At 39.0% G+C, this 26133-nt stretch overlaps 1 protein-coding gene across 2 annotated transcripts; it reads left to right on the top strand.

Annotated features, from left to right (window-relative positions):
* Nucleotides 1-1114: 1114 nt before the first annotated feature.
* On the top strand, nt 1115-25601 carry LOC118792577 (transcription factor Sp6-like). Of its 2 annotated transcripts, XM_036550466.1 has the most exons (3): nt 1115-1316; nt 10686-10750; nt 24423-25601. In XM_036550466.1, exon 3 carries the CDS (start codon nt 24654-24656, stop codon nt 25548-25550), a length of 897 nt encoding a protein of 298 aa, XP_036406359.1. In that variant the 5' UTR covers nt 1115-1316; nt 10686-10750; nt 24423-24653; the 3' UTR covers nt 25551-25601. The 2 variants fall into 2 exon arrangements, with proteins under 2 accessions (XP_036406359.1, XP_036406351.1); XM_036550458.1 differs by lacking the exon at nt 10686-10750.
* The last annotated feature ends 532 nt before the right edge of the window (nt 25602-26133 follow it).

Raw genomic sequence — 26133 nt, 5'->3', positions numbered from 1 at the left:
TCGGACACCTGACCATTACACCAACAAGGACTGTAATGACATTTTTTTCAAATACATACGCTTAAATATGGAGTTGGTCCCCCTTTTGCAGCTATAACAGCTTCCACTCTTCTTGGAAGGCTTTCCACAAGATTTTGGAGTGTTTCTGTGGGAATTTGTGCCCATTCATTCTGTAGAGCATTTATGAGGTCAGGCACTGATGTTGGACAAGAAGGCCTGGCTCGCAATCTCCGTTCCAGTTCATCCCAAAGGTGCTTGATGGGGTTGAGGTCAGGGCTCTGTACGGACCAGTCAAGTTCTTCCACACCGAACTCATCAAACCATGTCTTTATAGTCCTTGCTTTGTGCACTGGGGCACAGTCATGTTGGAATAGAAAAGGGCCTTCCCCAAACTGTTGCCACAAAGTTGGAAGCACAGCATTGTCCAAAATGTCTTGGTATGCTGAAGCATTAAGATTGCCCTTCACTGGAGATAAGGGGCCTAGCCCAAACCCCGAAAAACAGGTGTGGCCAAATACTTTTGTCCATATAGTGTATTTCAAATGTAATTAAAATATGTATTAAATATAGAACATGCATGTATGCATGCATGTATATAAATATACAGGACATTTTAAATATACAGTATATCACAGTACATGGTTATTGACCGAGAACAGCCGCACTGATAGCAGCGAACCACACAAAAGTTAAAGAAACGATGTCATTATTGTGATCATGTAAAGTTTCGAAAATAGATGACTATCGTATGATGATGACTGTCGTAATTCACACGAACTCCTCGTTTTTACTTCCGATAAAATGTGAAGCTCACAAAGGGACGCTGATGGGCAGGAATATGTGAATAACTGACCAAGACAAATTCTTCGGACGGGACACACTCGTTGCAACACTGAAAACGTTTATTAAAATACATTATTGTTTTCTTTCTTCTTACTCATTTGTTGCCATACACACACTCCCACCACTGAAATGGGTTAATTCATATCAACTCCAAAAAGGTGGAGCTTCGGGGGAGGAAAAAGGCACAGAGCACACAGGTTATGAAGATAGTCACAACATCGAGTGACTCAGTAATCTGAGCTCGCAAACTCCCTGTTTGTTACCTGGAACGCCTTCGTAGAGGGAACTTTGGGATTTCCGAGGATACTTTCCTTTTCTCAAACAAGAGAGGCAACCTCAATTTAGTTGTATTTCCCTTAAATAGTATTTAATTTGAATTCTTCAAGTGCTGCTTCTTTTCTCCCACGTTATTCTTGAATAAAGGCATTTTTCTTCTGGACGCTAGAAAACACGGCAAGCGAAGCTGGATTGAGGTAAAAACAAAGTCCAATTTTCCTTGCATTAACATTTGCTTCAACAGAAATTTTACATCGCAAATCAATGAAAAAGCAAAGACAAAACCAAAACATTCTATCTTTAAAACCATACCTTAATATTTCGTGTTGAAGTCAAAACGATTAAACATGTACGAGTTTAATTATAGGTAAGGAAAGTATCTATAGACATGATCACATGTTTTTTCCTATATACGAACGGATTTTTTTTTCACTCATAAATCATACGCATTTTCATATGTGTGTATGTGCGCATACCAATACAAGTATGAACAGTCAAATAGAAGTCATTAATGAAGATTGTCAAACTTAGGTTGAATGGGCTCGCAGTTCTTTGAAAATCTCCAGTGAGTCATTATATAGATATTTAAGGATGTACATTAGAATTTGCAACCTAAGCTTTCAAATTAATGAACCATTCAATCTAAATCAAAGTATTACTATTCCATTATTTAGGCCTCTTCAAAGTACAGACTTCTATAAGATGTTTTTGAAGCATGAAAAATTTTATATCCAAACTATAGAAATTGTATAAGTAAGTCTAAATACAGAAAAGTTTCTTTCATCTTTTAATAATAACTAGGTGTTCCTCCTTTCATTTCCTTAACAATTAATGTATGGTTAAAACTGAGAAAGTGTGCAGAAAGCTTTTCAATAACACACCATTACATTTTTAGGACCTTCAGTTCTTTCAGATTTCACATCAAGATGGACATTAACTTACTTCAAAATATACATATCTTGAGTATTCATATTTAAGGCTCAGCTTGATATAATGATTAAAAATGTTTAAAAATGTTTAAAGTATACAGCACTCTGTATAATGTACTATGCCTGATATACTACCAGAAACACTGCACTGACATTCTCATGTCCCATTATGGGATTTTATGTAATGTACGCCAGGCAAATTGGTGATAATTGGGACTAAGGTGTTTGTGCCATCTGAGCTACCTGACTCATATTTGAATCATGTGGAAGAGACTACACTTTCAAACTTGGTTGGATTGTACTGATTCAATTCTTATTGAGATTACTGGGTAATTTCACCATGCTGAGTGATACAGCACTATATATCAACAGTCTGAAGTCAAATGCGTTGCATTTCTGTTGGCCAGTACATCATTGAGGATATACCAAGGATTATTCAGAAGTGTCAACCTATTACACATTTACAACTTTTGGGTTGAATATCATAATTTTGGATTGAATATTGGAATATCATAAATATCCACTTAATGCTGTCTTAATGCTGTATTCTTCCCCAGAAAACAGAGACTCACTATTTCACTGCAGATTAAATGCTTTAATTGAAAGTCATGATGTTTCTTCTGTCTATACACATATTATTGAAATTTATAAAATATGTAGCATAGATATTACCCTCATACTGTTTTCACTTCTTGCAGAAACAACTTAAGTGGCTACTAAAGCCATATTTATGTTAGTGCAGTATTTATTTAATGTTAAATCTGTACACAGTTTACCTGTGTCTACCTTCAGTTGTAAAAATTTACATACAAACTCATTACTCAACCAGATGTATTAACAGACATATACAGCACTTACTCCAAGTAAAAGTAACTAAAAATCTAAAGACAATAAACAACAAACAAACAATTAACATTATTCACATTAGGATGGAAGAAGCAACAGTATTCTAATGCTCTATGTCTAATAATGAATTAAAAGGGGAACAGTTAAGACAGGTAGTCAGAGCTAAATTACATATCTTACTAGCTACATACTAGATTTTTGGTACTTCATGAAGAACTGTTACTAGCTCACTAATGTTATCACATATGGATCTCTATAATTCATCACTGTAGTTGCTAAGGGTTGAAAACATCATTATTTAATTGCACTAGATTTACCCAGCATTTAAAATACAAACAATGGCAGCTTTCACAGATTATATATTACCCTTAGAATATAATACCCTTAGACAGAATATTACCCTTTCACACCCATATTAAACTAAGACAGTCTTGTTTGTGTTATATATATTCTGATCTTTAATGTTTCTGTATGCATATTAATAGGTAATACAATTTTATTGTGAATATTGGCAGTTCTATTCTAGTCTAATAAAGTCAACTCTAAAAAAAACTTGTAGTATAATAAAACCAATGATTACTGTGAATGTTTTATTTTAAAATATAGAATGAATTGTTAAATTGTTGTACATTTGCAAACACTTTAGTGCTTCATTTATGCTATATATTTTTGAACTGAATCAATCAAAGTGAAAAATTCAGATGAATGTTTAAAGTTGTAACCCAAAATGATTACAGAACCAAAGTGGCAATCCCCAACATTTGTCGCTTTCATTACCCATTTGAGTGTATATAGAGGTTTGTCATAATGATATTGAGGCAGATTGGTTTCTTTTTCAAGCAAAAAATAATGGGAAAAATCATTTAAGATCATCCACATTCTCACAAATCACAAAAATGTTAACAAATTAAAACTGATTCTGCCCTGTTCTGCAAAGAAATGAATTAATTAGAGTTGCATTTTCTATAATTATTGTGAATTTCTTTACAAGCTAGAACAAGGTGGTACCACTCTTCCTGAAAGGCATTTATAAATACACTTAATTCAATATTGTAAAATATTTCTAACTTCCCAAGCCTTTAAAAGGCCTCCATTTCTGACATTGCAAAACCAAATATTTCTAATGAGTTTTGACAGTGGTATAGATTTCCTAGAGAAGAGCTGTTGTGATTTGTGAACCACAAAAGCCAAAAATAACCCTTTGTGTCATATTCCAGTCTACTTTGTATGATGTAAAGCCATATATTTACACACCAGACTGTGATGTATTTCAGTAGTTATCATTTTATCACTATTGTTCCAGGATTACAAATATAGATAGCTGTCTTACTTCTAGTTGAATGAGTTTTAAAAACGTGACACCATTCTAAAAGACAATACTATCTAAAATCTACTGTATAGAAACTATACTCCTACATCATACTTCTGATCAAAAACCTGATAAATCAGGGCTCCTTTGTCAGAGAAGAATACTGCTATCGGAACCTTTGATTCCTATATGTTTCCCTCAACTTTGACCCTAGTCATCCCAGGTCACCTATTTCCTTGAAGGGTCTAGAGAGCGGCAGTGAGAATGTTTTGTGAATGGTGGAATATTCTACATTGCTTGTGTTTTTGGTAGTGTCAGAGAGGAGTATACCATCCTTACTGTATGTATGCCTTGCATTCCCTGATAATTAAAGGGCAGGTGCTCTTGCTCCAGGGACTCTCACAATAAATCTGTTTGACTTTTAACTCCACACCTCCTGTTTCCAGATTTCAGACAAGTCTCTTTACAATTTGATTACAAGAGACTGAGTGTCTGCAGGATCTGAGGATGGAATCAAACTGTCATCCATTTGTTACACGTGGACACATTTTTTAAATTGAGCTCTCCTTTTTATTCAAACCGGTAGTCAGTGTTGAGTCTAAAACCTAGTGTGCGTTATGATTCTGAAAATCAGAAGCAAGTTTACTGCAAAGTGAATTTGACACAGATTACAAGTGGGCTACATTTTGAAATACAGTGATCGTGATCTGTGTAGCTGTTTGTGAATGGGTTACATAAACTCTCATACTTTGCCTCAGCTCAATTCCTCATCCTCCCCTTCAGCCCAGCATTTATTTTTGGCTTACTGTTGTATTTTGAGATCAGCATCAAGCTACAAGTTTATGCCAGTTGTTATCAATCAAGCAAAAAAGGGTGAGACTGAGTGCAGTTCCTTGCATATGTTGTTATCAATGGTTTGTAAAAAACAAAAAAAAAAGAAAGAAAAGAAAACAGTGATCCTCCTTTTTGTAGCAAAGAGTGCCTGTCCCAGTCTCCACTGTGTCAATAGCAATAACTGGGAGTTTGCAATAGTGGAATGTAATTGGCTACATTCTACCAGGGTAAGGTGGGTCATGCTGGCTGGGCACCCCTCGTTGCACCACTCAATATCACCCTCTACTGACACATCAGTCACCTATAAGTTGTTCACATGACATCAGCTGGAGGTGCCATTCGCCCTCTCGTGGTACTCTGTAGGACTTGCAGTGCAAAAAACATCCATCAGCTGCAAGCAAATGTATTGGATAATTGCACAAGTGCAGAGGATGCTGTGGTGAGGGGGAAAGCATAAAATAGGCAGAAGAATAATAAATACAGCTGCAATAATTAGGACCAAACAAAATATGCTTTCCATAGATGTGTACTGGTGTAATAGATGTGATGAGCAGTACATTTTAAAGAGGACTCTTCAAAGAACCTGCTCATGGAAGTTACATGTCAGTGTGTAAAATTCATGGGCATCAGTTTGTTTTGAAAAGTGCTGGGGACAACGATGAGTTTGATGTGTTCACAACTAACTAAAGGCTTTCAAAAAGTGGTGGGGATGAAATGGGCCACGACAAAAAGTGGTGGCGACATGTCCCTTGCATTCCCAGCGTAAAAGACTCCTATGGTAAAATGTTCAGGGAAAGGATGCGCTTTTTGATTCTGAGAGTTATCCAAAATGGTGGAAAATCAGTACATTGCAACCGTAAGTGTACTCAGTACAGCAAATTGTGTGTGTATAAATGACTAAATATATACAGAGACTTACATAGTTACAGTAGTTACAAGCAACAGTGCCAAACCAGCAGCTTTTAGGTTACAAATCCCACTCCACACCATTTCCCAATAGTGCACAACAGGCCTCTACAAGTCTACTATTTTATTGGCCCTCTTCAATACCAACAGATTATTACATTTACATTTATTCATTTAGCAGACGCTTTTATCCAAAGCAACTTACATAGGTTACAGTTCTTTACAATGTTATCCATTTATACAGCTGGATATTTTTACTGAGGCAATTGTGGGTTAAGTACCTTGCCCAAGGGTACAGCAGCAGTGTCCCAGTGGGGATCGAACCGGCAACCTTTCAGTTACGAGTCCTGCTCCTTAACCACTATGCTACACTGCCGCCCACACATTAATCAGATGTGGGCCTAAGTTTAATTGTATCATCACTTGAAAAATATGATTACACATTTAAATGTTTGCTTTCTTATTGCTATGTCCTCAATGGTGGAATGCAACTTTCTGAAAGCAATAAAATTAACAATGAGACATCCCACATTTTTTGCCTCCATTAATAACTAACAGCATCTCAACAGCTAGCTAGCTAGCTTGTTCTTTTTAATTTTGTAATTCTGTTATTTATGTAGTCACTCATGCCCAACTGCAACTATCTATATAAAGAGGGAGCATTTGGTTGAAAGTGGGTTCATCCATGGAAGATAACACTCTATGGAATATTACCCTTGCCACATAATCTTACACAGTGTACTCTAAACTAGAGTCAGACCAATATAGGATTTTTAAGACCGATACTGATTTCGATATTTGAGGATTTAAAAATTCGATAATGATATATGGGCTGATATTCTTTTTTTTTCTTTTCAAAAACACATAACATAAACAAAGATTTTCCCTAACATTTGTTATGTGTAGTTATTTAAGACTCCTCACCAAGATAACATGACATAATGCAGTATAAAAATAAACTTGTTTTATTGTCATAAATAGTTCTTTGAACAAAAGTACAACAAAACATATTAAAGTTTTGATAAATAAGAGTGCATTTGTAGGCTTTTTGCTGATAACGTTACACATGAGGGAAGCAGCGTAAGAATAAACAAGATGTGCATTAAATTAAGAAAAATATAATCTAGACATGGTAAGCATTGAAATGGAGTGACAGTAAGCCTGAATGTGGACTGTTTTAGTCTGTTGTAGGCAGCAATACAAAGCCCATCCCATTCATTTAGGCTACCGACTGTGTACTGACTGCAAAGAATATTCTCAACCAACCATTGGTAACAGCAAACTGAATGCCAATTCTGCAGTCAAATGCCTGCCAGGCGACATTCCTTTTGAACTGATTTTTAAATTACCATAGTCACATTTCACAGTCAAACTGCAGCTATGACGAGGCAGCTACTCCATAACTGGGTGGTTTCAGGATACACGATACATAAAAGCGTTAAAATAAGAATGCTGTATTAACTAGACAGCTATCTAGCTAATGCACGACCTAGCTAACGCAACAAGATATCGTTGATTTTCATATTAATGTGTCCAAAGGCAGGGTCCTTACATAGCCTACTCCTTACTTCTCTTTGTTGGAACTGTTAATTTGTTCATGTCAATTTACAGCAGAATTAACGTTACTGAGAAAAACGTCAGTTTTTGAACTATCTACCCAACAGTCCTTGCAACGCTTAGTTCATTAGAGGACAGCGACAATGAACAAACTCGCTTTCTTCCACCACCATCCAAATGTTGCATTTGATGTCTTAATCTGGTATGAAAACAATTAAATCGACCCATCCAAGACGAACTACTTGCATTTGTAGGTGACCAGAGGACGGGCTCTAAAATAACTATAACAACTGCTTCTAAATCCGATTACAGACACAAAAATTATACGGTCTATGTTAGATGCAAAGGCACAGCGTTACATAAATGTTTTGCCTGTTCAGTCTACTTGGAATGTTGAGGTAGTCTATAAAAATAAACCACTGTTAACGGTGAATCTATTGCAGCGATCTATTTGCCGTAAATTAGCGCTGCAGTTAACTCCGTGAAGCTGGCAATCAATGCTGGCAAATTAGTAGCTTCCGGTTTTTCCAAATATAAGCGACAATGTTACGTTCGAGATTTCAACTTTTATCCTAAATATTTACTAAAATTAACTAAAATTTAACTTTTGGGTTTAACTGGTTTCATTGAAGAGAATTATTACAACTATATAAGAAGTGAAAGTAGGCCTATGAATCGTTTTAAAGAAAAAAATCTGTAATATGTGAGTGTTTGTGTAAAACATGACAATTTTATCACATATCCCAAATATACATCACTCTAGCAGAAAAGCTATACTTAATCACTCAATGAAAGTGGGGTGACGTTGAAAGCTGAGATCCCCTAGTTTTAGGAACAAGAGAGACTTACATCAGTTTTAAGATAGTTTGAATGTTGCGACTTTTTCCTGGTACCAGAATAGTCAGAAATGCACAATTTTCACAATGTCCGAAATATAATCGGCTCCACCCTAACAGCTATACACAGGCACACAGTGAAAGGGGGGTCAAACTGGAAGCGGAGTTCAAGTGTGATTGACAGTAGTTTTACGCTGCATGGAATGTTGCTGGGTTGTTTTTTTCTTGTTCTGATTGGGTTTTAAGTTCGACTTTTAAAGTAGCCTACGTTTTATTTCCTTTAGACTAGAACACGGACGATCATATTGAGAGGTTAATTACATTACTATCAATAATCTGTATAGGTTTATACATCCATTCATATATAATCATTTGCACAGTATGTCATACAGATTTATGATTTTTGCGTTACTGTTACCAAGTTACTGTTTGTGGGTAAACTATATAACAAAATGCTTTGTGAGCAAATTAATACTATGGACTACGTGACCAGGGCAAAAAAGACAGTGTGAGGCCACAAAACCATCAGAATTTTTAGAACACCTGAATATGTAGTAAGAATGCAACTATCCTGCTTCTTTAGGCTACTACATTTTATCATAAAAACCCACAGGTGAGCATATATTAGCCTATCAATGCAATAAACCCTACAGTTATCAGGAATTAAACAGCAAAATGCTCAGTTAACCAACTACTTAGCTAGAGGTTGTGTTGTGTTGTTTTCATAATAATTTAAGTCAACTCAGGGCCAGCCAGATGCATGAGCAAACTAAGTGGCTGCTTAGGGCCCCCGTGGCCACCAAGGGGGCCTCCAAGAGCACTTGAAATATCCCACAAGAGCTTGAAATGTTTCATTTTGTGATATATTTAGCGCGTTAATTTCGATTAATTAATTATGGAAAAAAATAATGCATCAAAAAAATTTATGCAGATTAAACACACTCTATGATACCCCTTGACCCCATACGTCACTGTGCATTTAAGCAATATCACACGAGAGGGAGTGTTGTTGTACTGAATATCAGCACGGCTGTGATTGGGCCATAAGTACGAGGCTGCAAGCCGAGTGCCAAAGATAATCACAGCCATGTCACAGCCATTCAGTATAACAGCACGACCTCAAGTGCGATATACTTTTATACAACAGTTCTACAAACAAGGCTGTTTATCAGGTAATGATAATTTGAAACAACAAATTATGTTTTTTTGTTGTTTATTTGGCTCCGCCTACAAAAATAGTTCCTTCAGGATTACATTTACACATGTTGTCAAGCAACACAGTAAACAGTTTCTTGACTGCAGGTTAGTTAGCTAACTAGCTAGCTTCCTGCTTTTTATCATACACGCAAAGGCTAGCTAGCTACTTTCTTTCATACCTGACAGCAGGCTCACCAGCTACTTTTTATCATACACGCAAAGGCTAGCTATACGGTGGGCAAGCAAGCCACTTTTAATCATAGCCTACTACAGGCTAGCGAGCTACTTTGTAGCATACATGGATGGATATACGGTAGGCTTGCTAGCTAGCTATTGTTTACCATACCCAACTGCAGGCTAGCTAGGTTATTTTATATCATACACGGAAATGTATCCACATTATATACTGTATATATCCACCATATATTACTGTTGGTCTATGGTGTCTAATTTTAGTTTAGTTTTTGGCATCAAAAATATGACACATTGACAATCATTACAATGTCAAGGATAAAATGAGAAACCTATGGACTTATTTCCATCATTGTTCTTGCTGAAACATTTCTGATTTTATTTCCTCAATTCATTAGGTCATATTTTTGATTGTTATGGCCATTATTGCATATGAACAGTGAAAAAATGTTCTGAATGTATGGGAAATAAAAGAGATGTTGACCTTTAAAGTTTATAATGTCTGTTATAATTGATGCAGTCATCTAACAAAATCTATTTGAACTGAAATATTTTTAAATGCTTCTCACGGCAAATATTGCTATATGCGATTAATTTAGATTAATTAATCACAAAGCATGTAATTAATTCGATTTTTTTTTAATCGCTTGACAGCCATAATTATATTATGTCAATGGTAATCACACAAAAATGCAATATTATGTTAACAATAGTCAATAGTATTGGCGGTGCAGAGGCAGTGGGAGGCCCCCAAATCAAATTCTGCCTACGGCCCCATAAAGGCTTGGGCCGGCCGTGCCCTGATTTCTGAGAGGTAGGGAGTCTAATGCTTGTGTTCCCAGGAGACTGAGGAGTGGTTTGTGATTGGTTTCCAAGCAGGAAGTCTTTGAACCGTTCACAGGCCGTCAGACACACGTCAGACCTAGCACTTCCTTTTCTACCTGTGTATGTCTTTTTCAGGGTCATCATGTTGATGCTGTCCAGTCGTGCTACCAATCCTAGACTTGTGATTGCTGGGGTACCAAGTAAGGCTGTTTACAGATTCTTGATGACATAAACGTCTTGTGTCACCTATTTCTCTCCCTTTTGCAGCAACAGGCTGGTCACCCCAACTACTTCAATCAGCTGTCTGCCAGGCCCTAGGAGAGGTCTTGACACAGGTCTCAGTGTTGGCTTTGGAGTGTGTGAGAAAATGTCCTTAAGCGTCTAAACTGAGATAGCAGTCACATCTGCACCAGTGTCAAGTTTAAATCTCACTTTTGTGAGCACCAATATATCAGTCATCCATGGGTCTTCACTGCCTGACATAGAACCAGGGAATATGCTGCTTGCCTCAGTTACCACTGCCCTTGCTGAGGTTCACACATGCTGAAAATGTCCCCTTTTCCCCCACAGGCGACAGTTCACGTCATTTGGTGGCCATTGGTGTTTAGGATGTGAGGGAGATTTTCCACACTTATGACATGAGCCATTCTCTGGCTTTGCTTTGTTCAGTCTATGATTTGGGGGCTTCCCTTTTCTGTGTGGCACTGCTCTTGATTACTCTGTCCACTGAGCAGCCTCCTCTTGCTACTGCATTTGAGTCACAGTGCAAGCTACTCTGTTGCCTTTTCACTTCGTCAGACTGCGTAGCCATGCTAATCCCTTTTTCCAGCGTCAAGTCTTTATCAAGCTGCATGTGTTCTGATAGGCCCATACCTACCACTAGCCTGTCTCTTACAAGCTGATCGTGCAGTGATCCGTAGTTGCAGTGCTCAGCTAACGCATACAATGCAGTCACAAACGATTCTACAGTTTCATTTTCCCCCCGCTTACGCATATTAAATTTGGCCTGTTCATAAATCATGCTCTTCTTCCTGACAAAGTGAGAGTCAAAAGCGTCTCTTACACTCTTGTACACGTTCATCTCTTGTACACATTGCTCTGTGAGATTCAATTCCCTCAAGATGACGTCCACCTTATCTCCCATGCAATAGGCAAGAGTATTCACCTGGTTATCCTCCATTGACAAATGCAGGTTGCTAGCTTGATGAAATCAATCAAAACATTGGATCCATCTTGACCATTCGTGGGGCTTGGAAAAATCAAATGGCCCCGGTGGCTGGATGCTTAATGAGGCACTTAGTCCCAGAGTTTGACCCGAAGCACTCAAGTTGCTTAACAGTTCCTGGGTGCGTTGTCCTCAATGGCTAGCTAGTTTAGCACACAAATGCTTTTAACTTCGCGCTCGCGCCCTACCCTAAACTGGTATTTCCCTAAGCCACACTCTGTGTGAGTGAATTGTGTTATCTTACACAATAAACGTAGATTCCACACTGATGAGTAGCTCTGATTTATTATTTACAGCAGCATAACATCTAGGCAGGTACTCAACTGACTCAACTGACTTGTGCCATTACCCAACATCGTTTGTTTTACAATGTAACACACATAAGAACACATAGAGACTTATAACTCCGATAACCCCACAGATAGCTGGTACTTGTTGAACATGACAGCCTAGCTTGCAGTAGGTGAGCTAATGCTAGGTAAGAAAATACCACTTGCTGCTTGCCAGTCACTCTTGTACTCCTGATATTTTGTTGTAACGTTAACTAGCTAGCATTCCAGTATTACCATGCTCCACATTCAAGAGGTTTGTAATACTGTGATTGCTGGCTAGCTATGTGAGTGAGATTGCTAATGAAACAAAATATTTTTCATGTGTGCTCTTCCTTTTTGATAAATGCACAGGACTGCTGAGGTAACATCAAAGAAATTTGCTACACTTGGGTAATTTATAAATCAAGGTAAATGGTCTCAAAAATGTAATGTAAATGTTATTTACTCAAGTATTTTGTCACTTCTTGTGCTGACCAAGTAATTTCCAGGAAGAATACTTCTAATTTTACTCAACAGTGGGACTCCACTGCTCTTAGTTAGATATACCTGATTGTGGGGGATGGGCGAGTTATCTGAACTAGTGAGTGACACTGACCGTGAAATGTGATACGATTAACATCAGTAGCCTAATTCAAATATATATAATGTCAAAAAGACCAAAGCCCACTGGTGCCCTGGGAAGAAAAAGAAAAGAGGAGGAAAAACGGGCAGCAGACAGAGGCAATGTGATGAATGAATACTTTATCTATTGCATAGTAGTTATCGTTGGAGCAGAGTTTTACTAGCTTACTTTAGACGATAGTAACGTTTGCTAATTTAATAAATAGCTAGAGTTAACGTCAGTTATTCCCACCTTAAATTCATTAGGGAAAGTTGGAAAGACTATTCAAGTGTTTGTGGAATAATCTACAACATAATTTTGAGAGATACACTTATTCTTTTAAGTCGTGCTGCACAAACCATCCACTGTCTGCCTCAAGAAACCAGGCATACATTTTTATTGACATCTTAGTCTAGTTAGCCAACGTTAGCCCTGCTTGTGATAGTCAATTAAAATGCTTTTCCTTTTCCATCCTCTTTTGTAATTAATAGTTGGAGAGCTGGATGATAAAACTATAACAATAATTATCGCAATATAATTTTACTCGATAGAAATATAACAAACGTTCGATATAATTCATTTTCATGCTTAGATAGCACGCACAGAAATGAATCACGAACTGCCAATCATGTCGTAGGAACAGAAGTGTGCATTGTGCAAGTTAGGTTGCACAGTCAGAGGTATAAATTCAGGCCAGCATGTTGTATTGTTTACAGACACAGTGGCTGACAGGCTTGTAGTTGGAGCGGAATAAGCGAAATGAGCGACACAGAAGAAAAAGAAGTGCCCAGAGCAGCATGCACTGCAAACTGTGCTGAAGACATGTGCCATCAAAGAAAGGCAACACCACAAACCTGTTTCATCATTTGAAACAATATCACCCGTTAGAACATGCAGAAAGTAAGAAATTACAGCCCCAAAGTGTTGTTAGTGGACCCTCAACAAGCACAAGGCCAGTACCCAGTGGGACTACCCAGCAGCAAATGATCGTATCAGCATTTTCCAGCACCGTGCCGTACGACAAAAAATGAAAAGACACAAAGACATCACAAATGCAATTGCATATTGCATTGCAAAAGACATGCTTCCTATTAGCACTGTCAAAAATGAGGGATTCAAGAAGCTTATCAGCTGTCACAGGGCAGCTTTAAAACCTGAGACTGTAGACAGACTTGTCTTTCTTGCCCGTAAATTGTAGGGTGATGGCTTTGCTTGTTTAAAACTTGTACAGAAGATACTGACTACAGTTGAGATTTTTCTTTTGTCTATTTATTTTATTTACATTGTCAGCTAAAACACAAAATGTTTCAACCCGTCTGTACAAAGGGTTTGGCATGCTGACCAGAATTAAGGTTTCTATGTCTATTTATTGACATTATCCTTTAAAACAACTTTGCAGTCTGATCCATGTTACATGTGTGCTGTATCACACTGCAGCACTTAATTTTTCTATTAAGATATTTATTTTTTTGAGGAAAAAGGACTGAAAAAGGATTTTACTTAATTGTACTCATACATTTTTTGATGTTGAAAAATGATTTTATCATTATAATTGTTTTGAATGTTCTACCTCAGATTTGTGAAATGTTCTGCTTTTTGGCAAGTGTTTGTCGTGTTCTGACCATAAAGAATGATTTAAAACCACACTTAACCGTGGGGGTGGAATTGGCTGTGATGCAAGGGGCACCAGCTAAAATCTTGCCTAGGGCACCAAATTGGTCAGGGCCGGCTCTGCTTGGGAGTAATAGTTGACCCAAGCTTAACAGGATCTAGACAGGGTGCTGTAGCAGTAAAAAAGGCCAACAGGATGCTGGGATATATAGCCAAAAGTATTGATTATAAATCTAAGGAGGTTATACTGAAATTATACAATGCTTTAGTCAGACCTCACTTGGAATATTGTGTGCAGTTCTGGGCACCACACTATAAGAAAGATATTGAAGCTCTTAAAAAAGTTCAAAGAAGGGCAACTAAAGTAGTTCCTGGCATGAAATATAAAAGCTACGAGGAAAGACTCAAAGACCTATTTAGACTTAGCGAGAGGAGGCTTAGAAGTGATTTAATAGATGTTTTTAAATTTATAAAAGGACTCAATAAGGTTAACTACAATACATTTTTTTAGGGTGAGTTCAGCCTGTAGAACAAGGGGACATAAATGGAAACTAGTTAAGAGTAAGTTCCGCACTGATGTATGGAAGTACTATTTTACCCAAAGAGTTATCAATACATGGAATAGGTTGCCAGGTCATGTAGTTGAGGCAGAGACCCTTGCTGTGTTCAAGTCCAGACTTGATGCAGTTTTGGGTACTCTTTAATTGAGGATATTTGGGTTAATAACGGGTCTGGTTCTCACCTTATTGATGAATGTGAATTGTAGTCGGCGAGTAAAGCTCCAAATTCCTCCCTCAACGTCAGATGCCTCCGTAAAAATAGTCTTATATGTGCAGCACGATTAACTGAAAATTGCTGCGTTGATGCTAACTGGCTGGGGAGCTAACGTTAGCTATCTTGCGATAGAGTTGACAAACATAGCTAGTTAGCTAACAGGCTACCTATCTGAACGATTGTTGAAGATTAGCTACGTAAACAGGTTGGTTGCTTCATTTGTGATACTCTGACTAAGCCCCTGACAACAGCAGTGCTTACATCGCCACATAAAGTATGGTTAGTTTTATTTCGCTTTCTAGTAAATTTAGGTATAGATTTAGAGAACTAACCAATCAAAGATCATTTTGGAGTTAGCCAGCTTGTTATATTTAGGCTAAGGAAGTCAGCTAGCTAATCAAACGATGGTTTAAAAGATTTATTATGACTGGGCATGTAACTAACAGATATCCAGCTAACTGTTGCTATAACGGATATATTTGTTAAATGGCATAGTCACATGATTAACGTCATGTTCGAGTTCCATGCTTGGACACAGTTAGTGATCACACTAGATGCGTACCGTGCCCGAGTCCAGCTGAACCGTGCCTGAGCCCACCTCTTCAAGCAGGCCTGGGCACGGTACAGCGATCACACTAGTCAAACGAACTGGATTTTGGGGTTCAAACTGGCTCAGGCATGGTATGGATCGGATAGTGTGAGTACACCCTTAGTCGCCGAACAAGAATGGCACTTGTCAGTGGCCACTTGAGTGTCCCAGTCAGAGTCCTGGCCTTAACCCCATCGAACATCTTTGGAAAGACCTCAAAATTGCTGTCCACTGCCACTCTCCAACTAACCTGGTACAGCTTGAGCAATTTTCCAAGGAGGAATGGGCTAACATTGTTCCATCACGTTGTGCAAAATTAATAGACTAATGGCTGTAATAGCTGAGAAAGGTGGTTCAACCAAGTTCTAAAGAAATGGGATGAATACTGATTAACTGTTGACATTTCAGTTCTTGTTTTCTTTTTCTTCTTTATTGGTTTAGAGTTATATTTTTTATATTATCATTTTTGGGCTGCACTGTTGCAGAGCTGAGTGATTCAAAAATGTAAAAATCTCAGTCTAATTTAGTCAAAATCTCAGGTTGTGGAAATCATTTGTGTGAAAAAAGGGTTGGGGGTTGAATACTCTTTCAAGGTACTGTAACTGTACACCTCATTACTCTTAGAAGGCTTTTGGATGAAGGTGAAGAGTAAAATTATATATTACAGAAAATGTTTCTTACTGAGGTCAAAAGAGCTGTTTTATCCTTAGAAAGTATAAATCTGTAAAACAATCTCTGACCTGTTGGCTGATATGTTCCAAAGGGTGTTTTATATGGATGGTAGCCTGTTGAGAGCAATGCACTCTAATCTTATTTCAGTCGTATTAAAACCAAACAAAAACACATGGAATGTGGTAAATATGAACCCGTTTATTATTATTGTTAAAATTTACTAATGGGATTGCTAATATTCTGTAGGAGATTAGACAGGGTTTCCACAGGTCCTTAAAAAGTCTAAAATCCAATCATCTGAATTTTAGGCCTTAAAATGTCTTAAATACGATTTTGACAGGTCTTAAAAATTGATTGGATTATGAAGTTAACGTTACTTTTATAAAGTTGCATTAACTTCAGTCTCGATTTTAAAGGTGTTTTTATCATGCTGAAACAAAACTACAAAACAAAATCAACATGAAGCTAATAACCACTAATGCAAACTGTCCAGCCCGGTTAGAATATAACGGAGCACACCCAGCTAGTGTGTCGCGATGTGGTGAGTGGGCTAACGTGGTGTCTCCTCTCATCAAAAAAATAGCTACTTCTAGAAGTGATAGGTTAAATTTTTTTCTGTTAATGTTACTTTCATCTAATATGGGTAAGTGCAAGTTCAACGAGATCTGGCTTGAGAACAGTGCATTTAGTGCTTGGTTGAAGCCTGTTGAAAATGACGAATTTGAAGCCCACTGCACCTTGTGTAAGAAAACGCTCAAATTAGGAATTTTGGGTATAAAGGCATTAGAGTCGCATGGGAAGTCAGAAAAACATAAGGCCACCTGCCATCACCCAATATTGTTCTGTATTCACATCGAGAGCATCACCAAAGTCTTGCGCCAGCGCAATCCCCCCCTGCACTAACAATGTTAACTCCTGCAACTCCGGTAAGCGACCTCCAGACAGCATTTGGATCTACGGCAACATTAAAAGCAGAGGTGCTCTGGACTTTACACATGGTAGCTAAACATCAGTCATATAAACGTAATGAAGAGATAAGTAAGCTGTTTCAAACCATGTTCCCTGATTCTGACATCGCTAAAACCTTCAAGTGTGGAAAGGACAAGACGTCTTGCATTACGCGATTTGGATTGGCAGATTTCATTAAGAGAGACCTCATCGCAAAAGTTAAGGGCCCGATCATGCTAATGTTAGACAAACGTCTAAATCAAACCAACAAAACCAAGCAGTTGTTCCTGCATGTATGTTTCTGGGAAGGCAAGCAGGTACAGTCAAGGTATCTGGGGTCCCATTTTATGGGGCATGCGACAGCCCAGCAATTATGAAACATGTCAAAGGTATGTGAATAATGTGAGTAATTCTGGGATTCCGATTTACCTTCATATCCTTCATACTTTTTTGCCAGTATGGACATGAAATAGGTCTTAAATTGCATTCATAATGGTCTTAAAAAGGTCTTAAAAAGTCTTAAATTTAGCTTGTTGAAACCTGCAGAAACCCTGTTAGAGTAAACTAGATTTCTGTGCATTTTCTTCAGAAAATGCTATGTGTGGTTGTGTTTGCATTATGCATGTATGTGCATTACTACTGCTCTTAATATCACTATTGTAGTTCCTGTCTGCCTCATAATAATAAGCCATCACATCACAGCTCTTAGATGAAGACATTGAGAGAATCTGCACAAATCTTCCTACATTATGATGCATAATTTATGCCTATATTAGTGTGGTTGCCCCAAAGGGCAACCACACTAATAATAACTAGATTTGTGTGCATTTTCTAAGAAAATGCAAAGTGTGGTTGCCTGTGTGCATTATTGAGCATACACGCTATTCAAGTTTCTGTGTGCCGTCTTCTTCCCCTCTCTGTGTCTGACGCTGTGAGCTCCCTTTGACAAAGGAATATGTCTACATGACTTAGAGCAAAGGTTGAACTGGGTGGCTATTTTGGCTCATAATTCAAAAACCATTCATCACAGCTTGGATAAAATGTGCACAAGTGTACCTCTATTTTGATGTGTCATTTATGCATGTAGAGCCAGAATTGGTGGAGATATGGCTGTTTAAAAAAATGTATGTGGAAGTGAGTTTCAAACCCCCATCTCTCTGCTCAGCTAAACTCCTCCAGCCAGCGTCATTACCAGTTGAGCTAAAGGCAATTTGCCACTACTTGGAAACAATGGTATTTAGTGAAGTCTCAGGGAGTGACGTAACTGCTGAAACTGCTCGCTAGCTGCAACCCTAACCTGGCTTTACACAGGGCTCACACAAGCTACTCATTTCAGCTCTGCTACAAAATGCGTGTAGAGCCAGCACTTGTAAAATATGCGTTTTTCTAATGAGGACGTTTTTGTGCATTGAGCTTGCTGTCTCCCTCTCCCCCTCCCTCTCCCTTCCATCTCTCACGGTGGAGGCTGACACTGAACAGTAAATTCACAGCACGTCTCTCTAGTTGGCTCTGTTGCAAAAATTTAAATATCGAATGTTAACCTGGTTAGAGCGAGGGGATACCAAGTATCAAACAACGGCTCATAATTCAAAAGCCGTTCATCACAGTGTATTGCGAGAATCTGCACAAGCATAGCTCTGTTTTGATGTATAATTTATGCCATCGGCCCACACTCTAAACTCCTATCTTTTTGAATTCCTTTGACATCACTGAGAAATTGCATAAATACATTTGAAGCAAGATTACACTCTTTGTAGGAAAATAAATTCCCTCCCAAACATACTTTTCAGCGGGAATGCACCTGATTTGTGGGTTCACGCATATATTGGGCGATATATAAATATGCCTGCCTTTACGAAAATACGAACATATAACTCTGAACTGAATATAGCAAAGACGATGTAAATATAACATACAAATAAATATAAAATATAATATATATTTATAATATTTATTAGTATATACATTTTTTAGAAAATTGATATATCTCCTGTTAATATATTTGTAGGCCACTTCCCCAAAACTATGTTAGCAACGCCCATAAGCTGGCTGCAGCTAGTGACAGCTACACTTGGCGACGTACAGCGATAAAGTTGCGGCTGGTGTGAGCGCAGGGTACACAGGCAGTGCAACGTAGTAGGCACATATAAGGTGTTTCTCAAAGTCAAGGAAGGATCCTTAACGGAAGATAACAAACTAAGCTAGCTGCCTTCTTGAAATACCGTGGGAAAGCTGCCAAGAATCCACACACAACGCAACACACCAAGCTTAAGCTACGTTTGTTATCTCACACTCACCCAGACAATCAATCAAGTGGAATGCGTGGATTTGAAAATGTAGGCCAGAACGTGACTTTGGTTTTAGCAAATTATGGTGGGCTAAATTATATATTAGTATTTAAAAATGAAAATAAATAAAAAATAATAATAAATATAGCTGCAAGCAGCAATGAAGGGGCCAAGCACCTCAGGGCCACCAGGTAGACAACTAATGAGAACAACCCTTGACCAAGACACCAATCCATCACAGGCTGAACAGACACATTGACACCCACTCTTACACTCACACCTATGGACAATATAGCATGTCCAATTGACATTACCTGAAAGTGTTTGGACTGTGGTAGAAAAACCAGAATAGCCAGAGGAAAGCCACATGAACACAGGGACAAGGGACAAACTGAATGCAGACGCACCCCAAACTTGAAACCTCCATAATGTTAGGCAGTACTGCTACCCCTTTGCACCACCGCACTGCCCCCCACTACATATATGTCAAGCTTAAACATAAGCAGTGCCATAAAATGCAGTGTGCCTTCTTGGGACATTGCAATGAGAAGTGCCAACGTTGTTGGAGGAGTGCAATTTTTGGGTATTTGAAAAAAATCCAAAATCATAGGGTAAATGGCAGAGAACATACCATATTAGCTGAATATAATAAAATGTCCCTGATGACCCCTCATTTTTTAACACCTTTTTGGCAAAAGACTTTTTGAAGATCAGATCTTATTTATTTAATGAAATCATTTCATTTGATACCACCAGGCTTCTAAATAGCTTCATACCTCAGGCTGTGAAGATCATGAACACTCCCCCCACCTTCACTGAACCATTAATTCCCCCATAGGACCAGACAGACACTATTCTGCACTAGTGCAATCCATTTCATGCTGCACCTGGCACTTTTTGTACAGACAAAAAAAGATCATTTATTGACAGTACACGCTGCTGTTCCCCTCCAACTATACCATAATGACATGCCGCCATAGAGTCATGCTGCTATTCCCCTCCAAATGTTTACAAAACTGAGTGTATTGTTTATGGATATATGTTGTTTTAATTCTCTTTGTAATTTAAATACACTGTTGATATAGGAGAAGCTGGATTTCATTTTTCATTGTATGCAAGTGCATTATAAAATGACAATAAAGGAAATCTCAATCTGAAATCAATTTAATAAAATATACTGAATAAAACAAGGTACTCTGATATATTTTCTACATCTGTTAGATGAAATTACCACATTTAAATAAAAATAAAACTAAACTAGTCTACTGGGATTTCTAACACCATTCAACAATCTCAGATAAATGGCGCCATCTGCTGTTCTTAATGTATAATGACATTAAAAAGTGTAGTCCTCCTATGTAAGACAACCCCACTTTTCAGATGTAATTTCTGAAGTAGAAAAAAAAACAGCTGTCTAACATTCAGGCCAATATGGAAAGTCCAAGTGTTTCTTCAACATATTTAGTGTATTAGTTATGGCAATAGGTTAAAAGGTGCAGGAGATGTGCCTACTTTAAGTGCTAAAAACTGATTGTATCTTAGCAGCCATGCCATTTGGACATTGAACTATGTGTTCATTTTCCAGTTAGGACCTGATATGTAATGATGTAATGACCTACAAAAAATTGGTCGCAATATCTACTTTTCTTTGTGTGGTCTGTGCCTTGTGATGTCCATTAGAACAAAATGTCATTAAAATCGAAGTACATGGACACATGGGTGTTTAAACCTGTTTTTCAGTATAGCACCCCAAAGTGGCCAAATTCACGGGCGAATTTGTGGGTACACTGCAGCCACATTGTTCAACCTGGCAACTATCCTTTAACAACTGTTAAAGACGATGGTCCAAAGATGTAATACACAAAACCTCACTGTGCCATAACTCTAGGAGGAGGTGGTTACATGTGTTTTTGACAAAATCAAAGATGGATGAAACACAAAATGGCTGATGTGGAGGTTTCATAAGTTCCCAGATAGGATCCTTTACTTTGATGAAGCACAAGAAATTTAGTTGAGATATCTGTTTTTCTGCCAGAGTAATGGGTATTATAATGATTTTTAATGGTATAGTACCCCCAGCAGCCAAATTTCATGAAACTTGGTGCATACCCAGTGTTGCTAATACCAACAAAGTGCACCAAATTTGGCATCACTCCAACAAAGCATTGCTGAGATATGACTCACTTCCTGTTTTGGTGTGTTCACCATGGAATTTCATTGGATGACAGCGGCCGTATCATTTGCCCTAGCAAAATTCTTTGAATAACTTTTGGTCAGAACCCTCTGTAGATGATACAGACCAGATTTGGTGGTGATAAGATCAACGGTCTAGGACTAGTTTGCAAAAGTATGTTTTTTGAAAAATTCAAAATGGCGAAAAATCCAATATGGCGGACTTTAACGCCAATGGGTGCATTTGAATCGTCATGACCCAAGGATTCAGGGGAAAGGGTTCAAAAAAACGGTCAACAAACGGTTCAAAAGTTATAAGCCAAAATGTACCTTGATGTTTGGCCTGTTGGTGGCGCTACAGAGATGGATGGATTGACCCCAAATTTAAGGCCTGGATACTTTGGACTGTCCTCTATCAATGTGCCAAATTTCATAAAAATCCACCAAGGGGTTCTATGGGCTGCCCTAGACTCCCAGAGGAGAAAGTATAATAATAGTGAAAAATTCTAACAATTATAATAGGTGCCTAGCACCTTCGGTGCTTGGCCCCTAATAATAATTCAAATTAGGCCTTAATCTTCACTGAGGGGGCGGGGTCCATCTGATGGGCGACGCTGTCTTATGCCCCCCGTGGCGCCGGGCCTGTACCATTTTATAACAGTCATATACAATTCCACCGAAAATGACAGGAAGTGCAATGTTACAATTAACCCCATGGGTGGGGTTAATTGTAACAGACAGAGGGTTAGTTGTAACACTTACTAGAAAAGTTGGATAAATTAGTGCAAAGTTAATTCAATATAATTCTATGTTGTATGAAACAAATATATTTTCCAACCATACTGCATTATACTGTATATTATCATCTATATGACAGACAGACAGATCAATCAATAGGTACATATGCACACGTCAAATTATATAGGAATACTGACATGAGACTCCCCTATCTGTTTTTATTATTCGATGTCTCATTCTGTGAATAAAAAGTTCCATGAAATGAGTTTTTATTTTATATGAGAAAGAAATAACGTCTTGTCATTGTTTACGAAAGGTGGATTAGTTGTAACGCTACAGAAGCTGTACTTAAGCCTAGCTAGCACTTGCTGTGAGCTCGTCATGCTTCAAGACAGTGCTACGTTGTAGGCAACAAGATGGTGATTAAAGTAATATTAGGTTGGATTTTGTGATTTACACACACAGCTCAGTAACTGAAAAACACTTGTGATGAAAAAAATTACTTGGATGCCCTGAAAACACTCTTTGGCACAGATTTCTTCAAAACGCTGACAAATCTTTCTGAACTTTTGCGGGAGACTGTGGCTAGGAAATGTGGTAATGTGGCCAGAAGCACAAGCTGCTTTATCTTGTATAACAACATAAAAAGTCCGTATTACATTTTGCACCACGTTAGGTTGTTCCCCGCGCTCCCCTAGGTGGTCCTTCAATATGGCCCAGGACACATTCGCATACACACTGCTAAAAGAATGTGGCCATATGCGGCTGTCCACTTGTGATCGGATCACCCAAGACACATGTTAATGCCAGGTGTGAACAGGGCCAGAGTAGTCAATGAAAAGCCATATGGTGTGAAAAATAGCTGCATCAGCATGCAGATGTCTCAAGGGGTTGTCTTGCCCTACACTCCCAAATGAGTGTAGAGGGTATTGCATTGAGATATGCCTAAAGTACAATTGACAATTCCAAAACAGCACTGCATATAGGGGGCAAAGCATAAAAAAGATAAAAAGTTACAGATACAGTTTTGTACCTGTAATCCTGTGGTTGATCCTGTACATTTCATTCATAATATTTAGGGTTGGTCTGATTTAGATTTATTTTTCACATTCCCACATGTGTGTTTTTTCAAATGTTATCAGAACCACACATACACTCCTTTTGAAGTTGTGGCACTCAGGAAGGGGGAATGGGCAGGCAAACTGAAAATAGCTTGCTTTGAGGTTCATTGAAATATTGCTATTGTGCTAACTTGTTGGCGAGCAAATTAATTGTATAAACCTAGCTGTTTGCTAGGCTTCACCTTGAAAACTGAGATACACAAGGCCACCCATACCACACTGGATTCTCATCTCATTATACTAAGTGCAAGGCTGTGTCTGTCAACACATTCTCTCTCTCCTCCCCCCTCCATACAGTCTCCTTGACTACCCAACCATATCTTCCTTCACACATAACTATCAGGGTTGTTTTCTTTTTTCTACCCCTCCCTTACATGGGAAGTACCTGGAACTGGATGCTTGTTACAGGTTTCCGTCTCAACACGTTTCATTCATGCTACAGCATCGTGAGAACTCCAATTCCCACAGAAGCAGGAGTCTGCATTAGAAGAGGGGAACATGGTGTGGTTACTTGAGTTGTGTGTGACTGGAATATTTGAATGTAGTTGTTTGCGTGATAGTGGCTTTTGCATTTTGATCTCACAGCTGATACGGGTCTCCTGAAGCAAAATGAGCAATTATTTTTTTAAAAATCTATTTAAATCTGTTATTACATTTTCACACTTTTCACTGTTTATATCATTTTTTGTTACAAATCAGAATTCTTTTGCTATGATATTGTCTGATGTCAAGCTTTGGACAATTGTTTTACAATACAGCACAGTACATTCAAATATCTTTTTGTCTCCTGTGTGTCTGCAGATCAGCTCTTCCTCTCTGTCGGCCATAAAAACATCTACAAGCCACTGAGATCACAGATGAAACCCATACTTCATTCACTCTGATCATATCCATCAACTTCATTACCTGCCAGTCGACAGCCATGTGCTGATTCAAATAACTGTGTCAATAATAGCTTCTCAGCACACCTTTGACCTTTTCCAGTTTCCTGCTGCTGCTGTCCACACAGTGTGCTCTATACACATTGGTCCTATGGCCCACCCTTATGAGCCATGGTTTCGGCCAGCCCCCCCTGGGGGCAGCAGTGAAGACATGAACATGCCATCCTGGTGGGACCTTCATGCAGGTACAGGGAGCTGGATGGACCTACAAGGAGGTGCAGGGGGACTGCAGGCCATGGGGCAGGGGGGTGCAATGGGGCTGCAGTCTGCTCTGGGACCTTACACCTCAGAGTCCCAACTGTGCAGCCCACCCCCATCCCAAATGGCCCAAGCGTCACACCCTGTGCAGCTCTTCCCACAGGACGGCTACAAGATGGACCCAGTGGGACCAGAGCTGCAGCAGCCACTCTCTGCAGAGGAATCCCTGGATAGCCCTGCTGCCACTCGACCAAAGGCACAACGTCGCTCCACGTCCAGGGGCTCAGGCCAGGCTGTTTGCCGATGCCCCAACTGTGTAGATGCAGAGCGGCTGGGGCATTGTGCTGAAGGCAGCAAAAAGAAACACCTGCACAACTGCCATATTCCTGGCTGTGGCAAAGCCTATGCCAAGACTTCCCACTTAAAGGCCCACCTTCGTTGGCATAGTGGTGACCGACCCTTTGTTTGCAACTGGCTGTTCTGTGGCAAGCGCTTCACCCGCTCTGATGAGTTGCAGCGCCACCTGCAAACACATACTGGGTCAAAAAAGTTCAACTGCTCTACGTGCAACAGAGTCTTTATGCGTAGTGACCACCTGGCAAAACACATGCGTACCCATGAGACAGTTCGGGGAGAGGAGGAGGAAAGGGAAGGTGGAGCAGGCAGGGTAGGGAAGTACTATGACACCCCCCAGGCCCTGCCTCCCAACACTGCTGCTCCCAGCACCATCGAGGCCCCCATCAAGCCCAAATGTGAGCCAGAGCCTACACTGAGTGGGCAGCCCAACTGAGGGCATCCATTCTGCAGTATGTCCCAAAACAGAAATACAGATTACTGCAGGCTCTGAATGCACCAGGAAGCACTATGTTGTTACCAGTATAGAGTAAAGGGATTGCAAATTGTGGTTATTAACAATTCATGTTATTTAGTTGTGATGTCAAAAGCATTTGAATTTGAGCATTCAGGTTGACAAAACTGACAGAGTTAGGAAGGCTCAGCTAATAGAGGTGCCTTATGAGCAGAGTAGTAACATTTACATTTATTCATTTGGCAGACGCTTTTATCCAAAGCGACTTACATAGGTGACAGTTGTTTTACAATGTTATCCATTTACACAGCTGGATATTTACTGAGGCAACTGTGGGTTAAGTACCTTGCCCAAGGGTACAGCAGCAGTGTCCCAGCGGGGATTGAACCGGCAACCTTTCGGTTACAATGGAAGGGAATAAATGCTCTGTTTTCTGAAGACACTTCATTTACAGAGAAGTTTTTATCATGATTCAGTCAAGACCAGAGCATGCTGCTTAGACTGCCAGTGCTGTTGTTTTTTATCTGCAGATGTGGAGAGTAAAATTTATTGGAACAATTCATGC

The sequence above is a fragment of the Megalops cyprinoides genome, chromosome 1, assembly GCF_013368585.1.
Source record: "Megalops cyprinoides isolate fMegCyp1 chromosome 1, fMegCyp1.pri, whole genome shotgun sequence".
Classification (NCBI taxonomy): domain Eukaryota; kingdom Metazoa; phylum Chordata; class Actinopteri; order Elopiformes; family Megalopidae; genus Megalops; species Megalops cyprinoides.
This window is presented reverse-complemented; position numbering and strand designations above follow the sequence as displayed.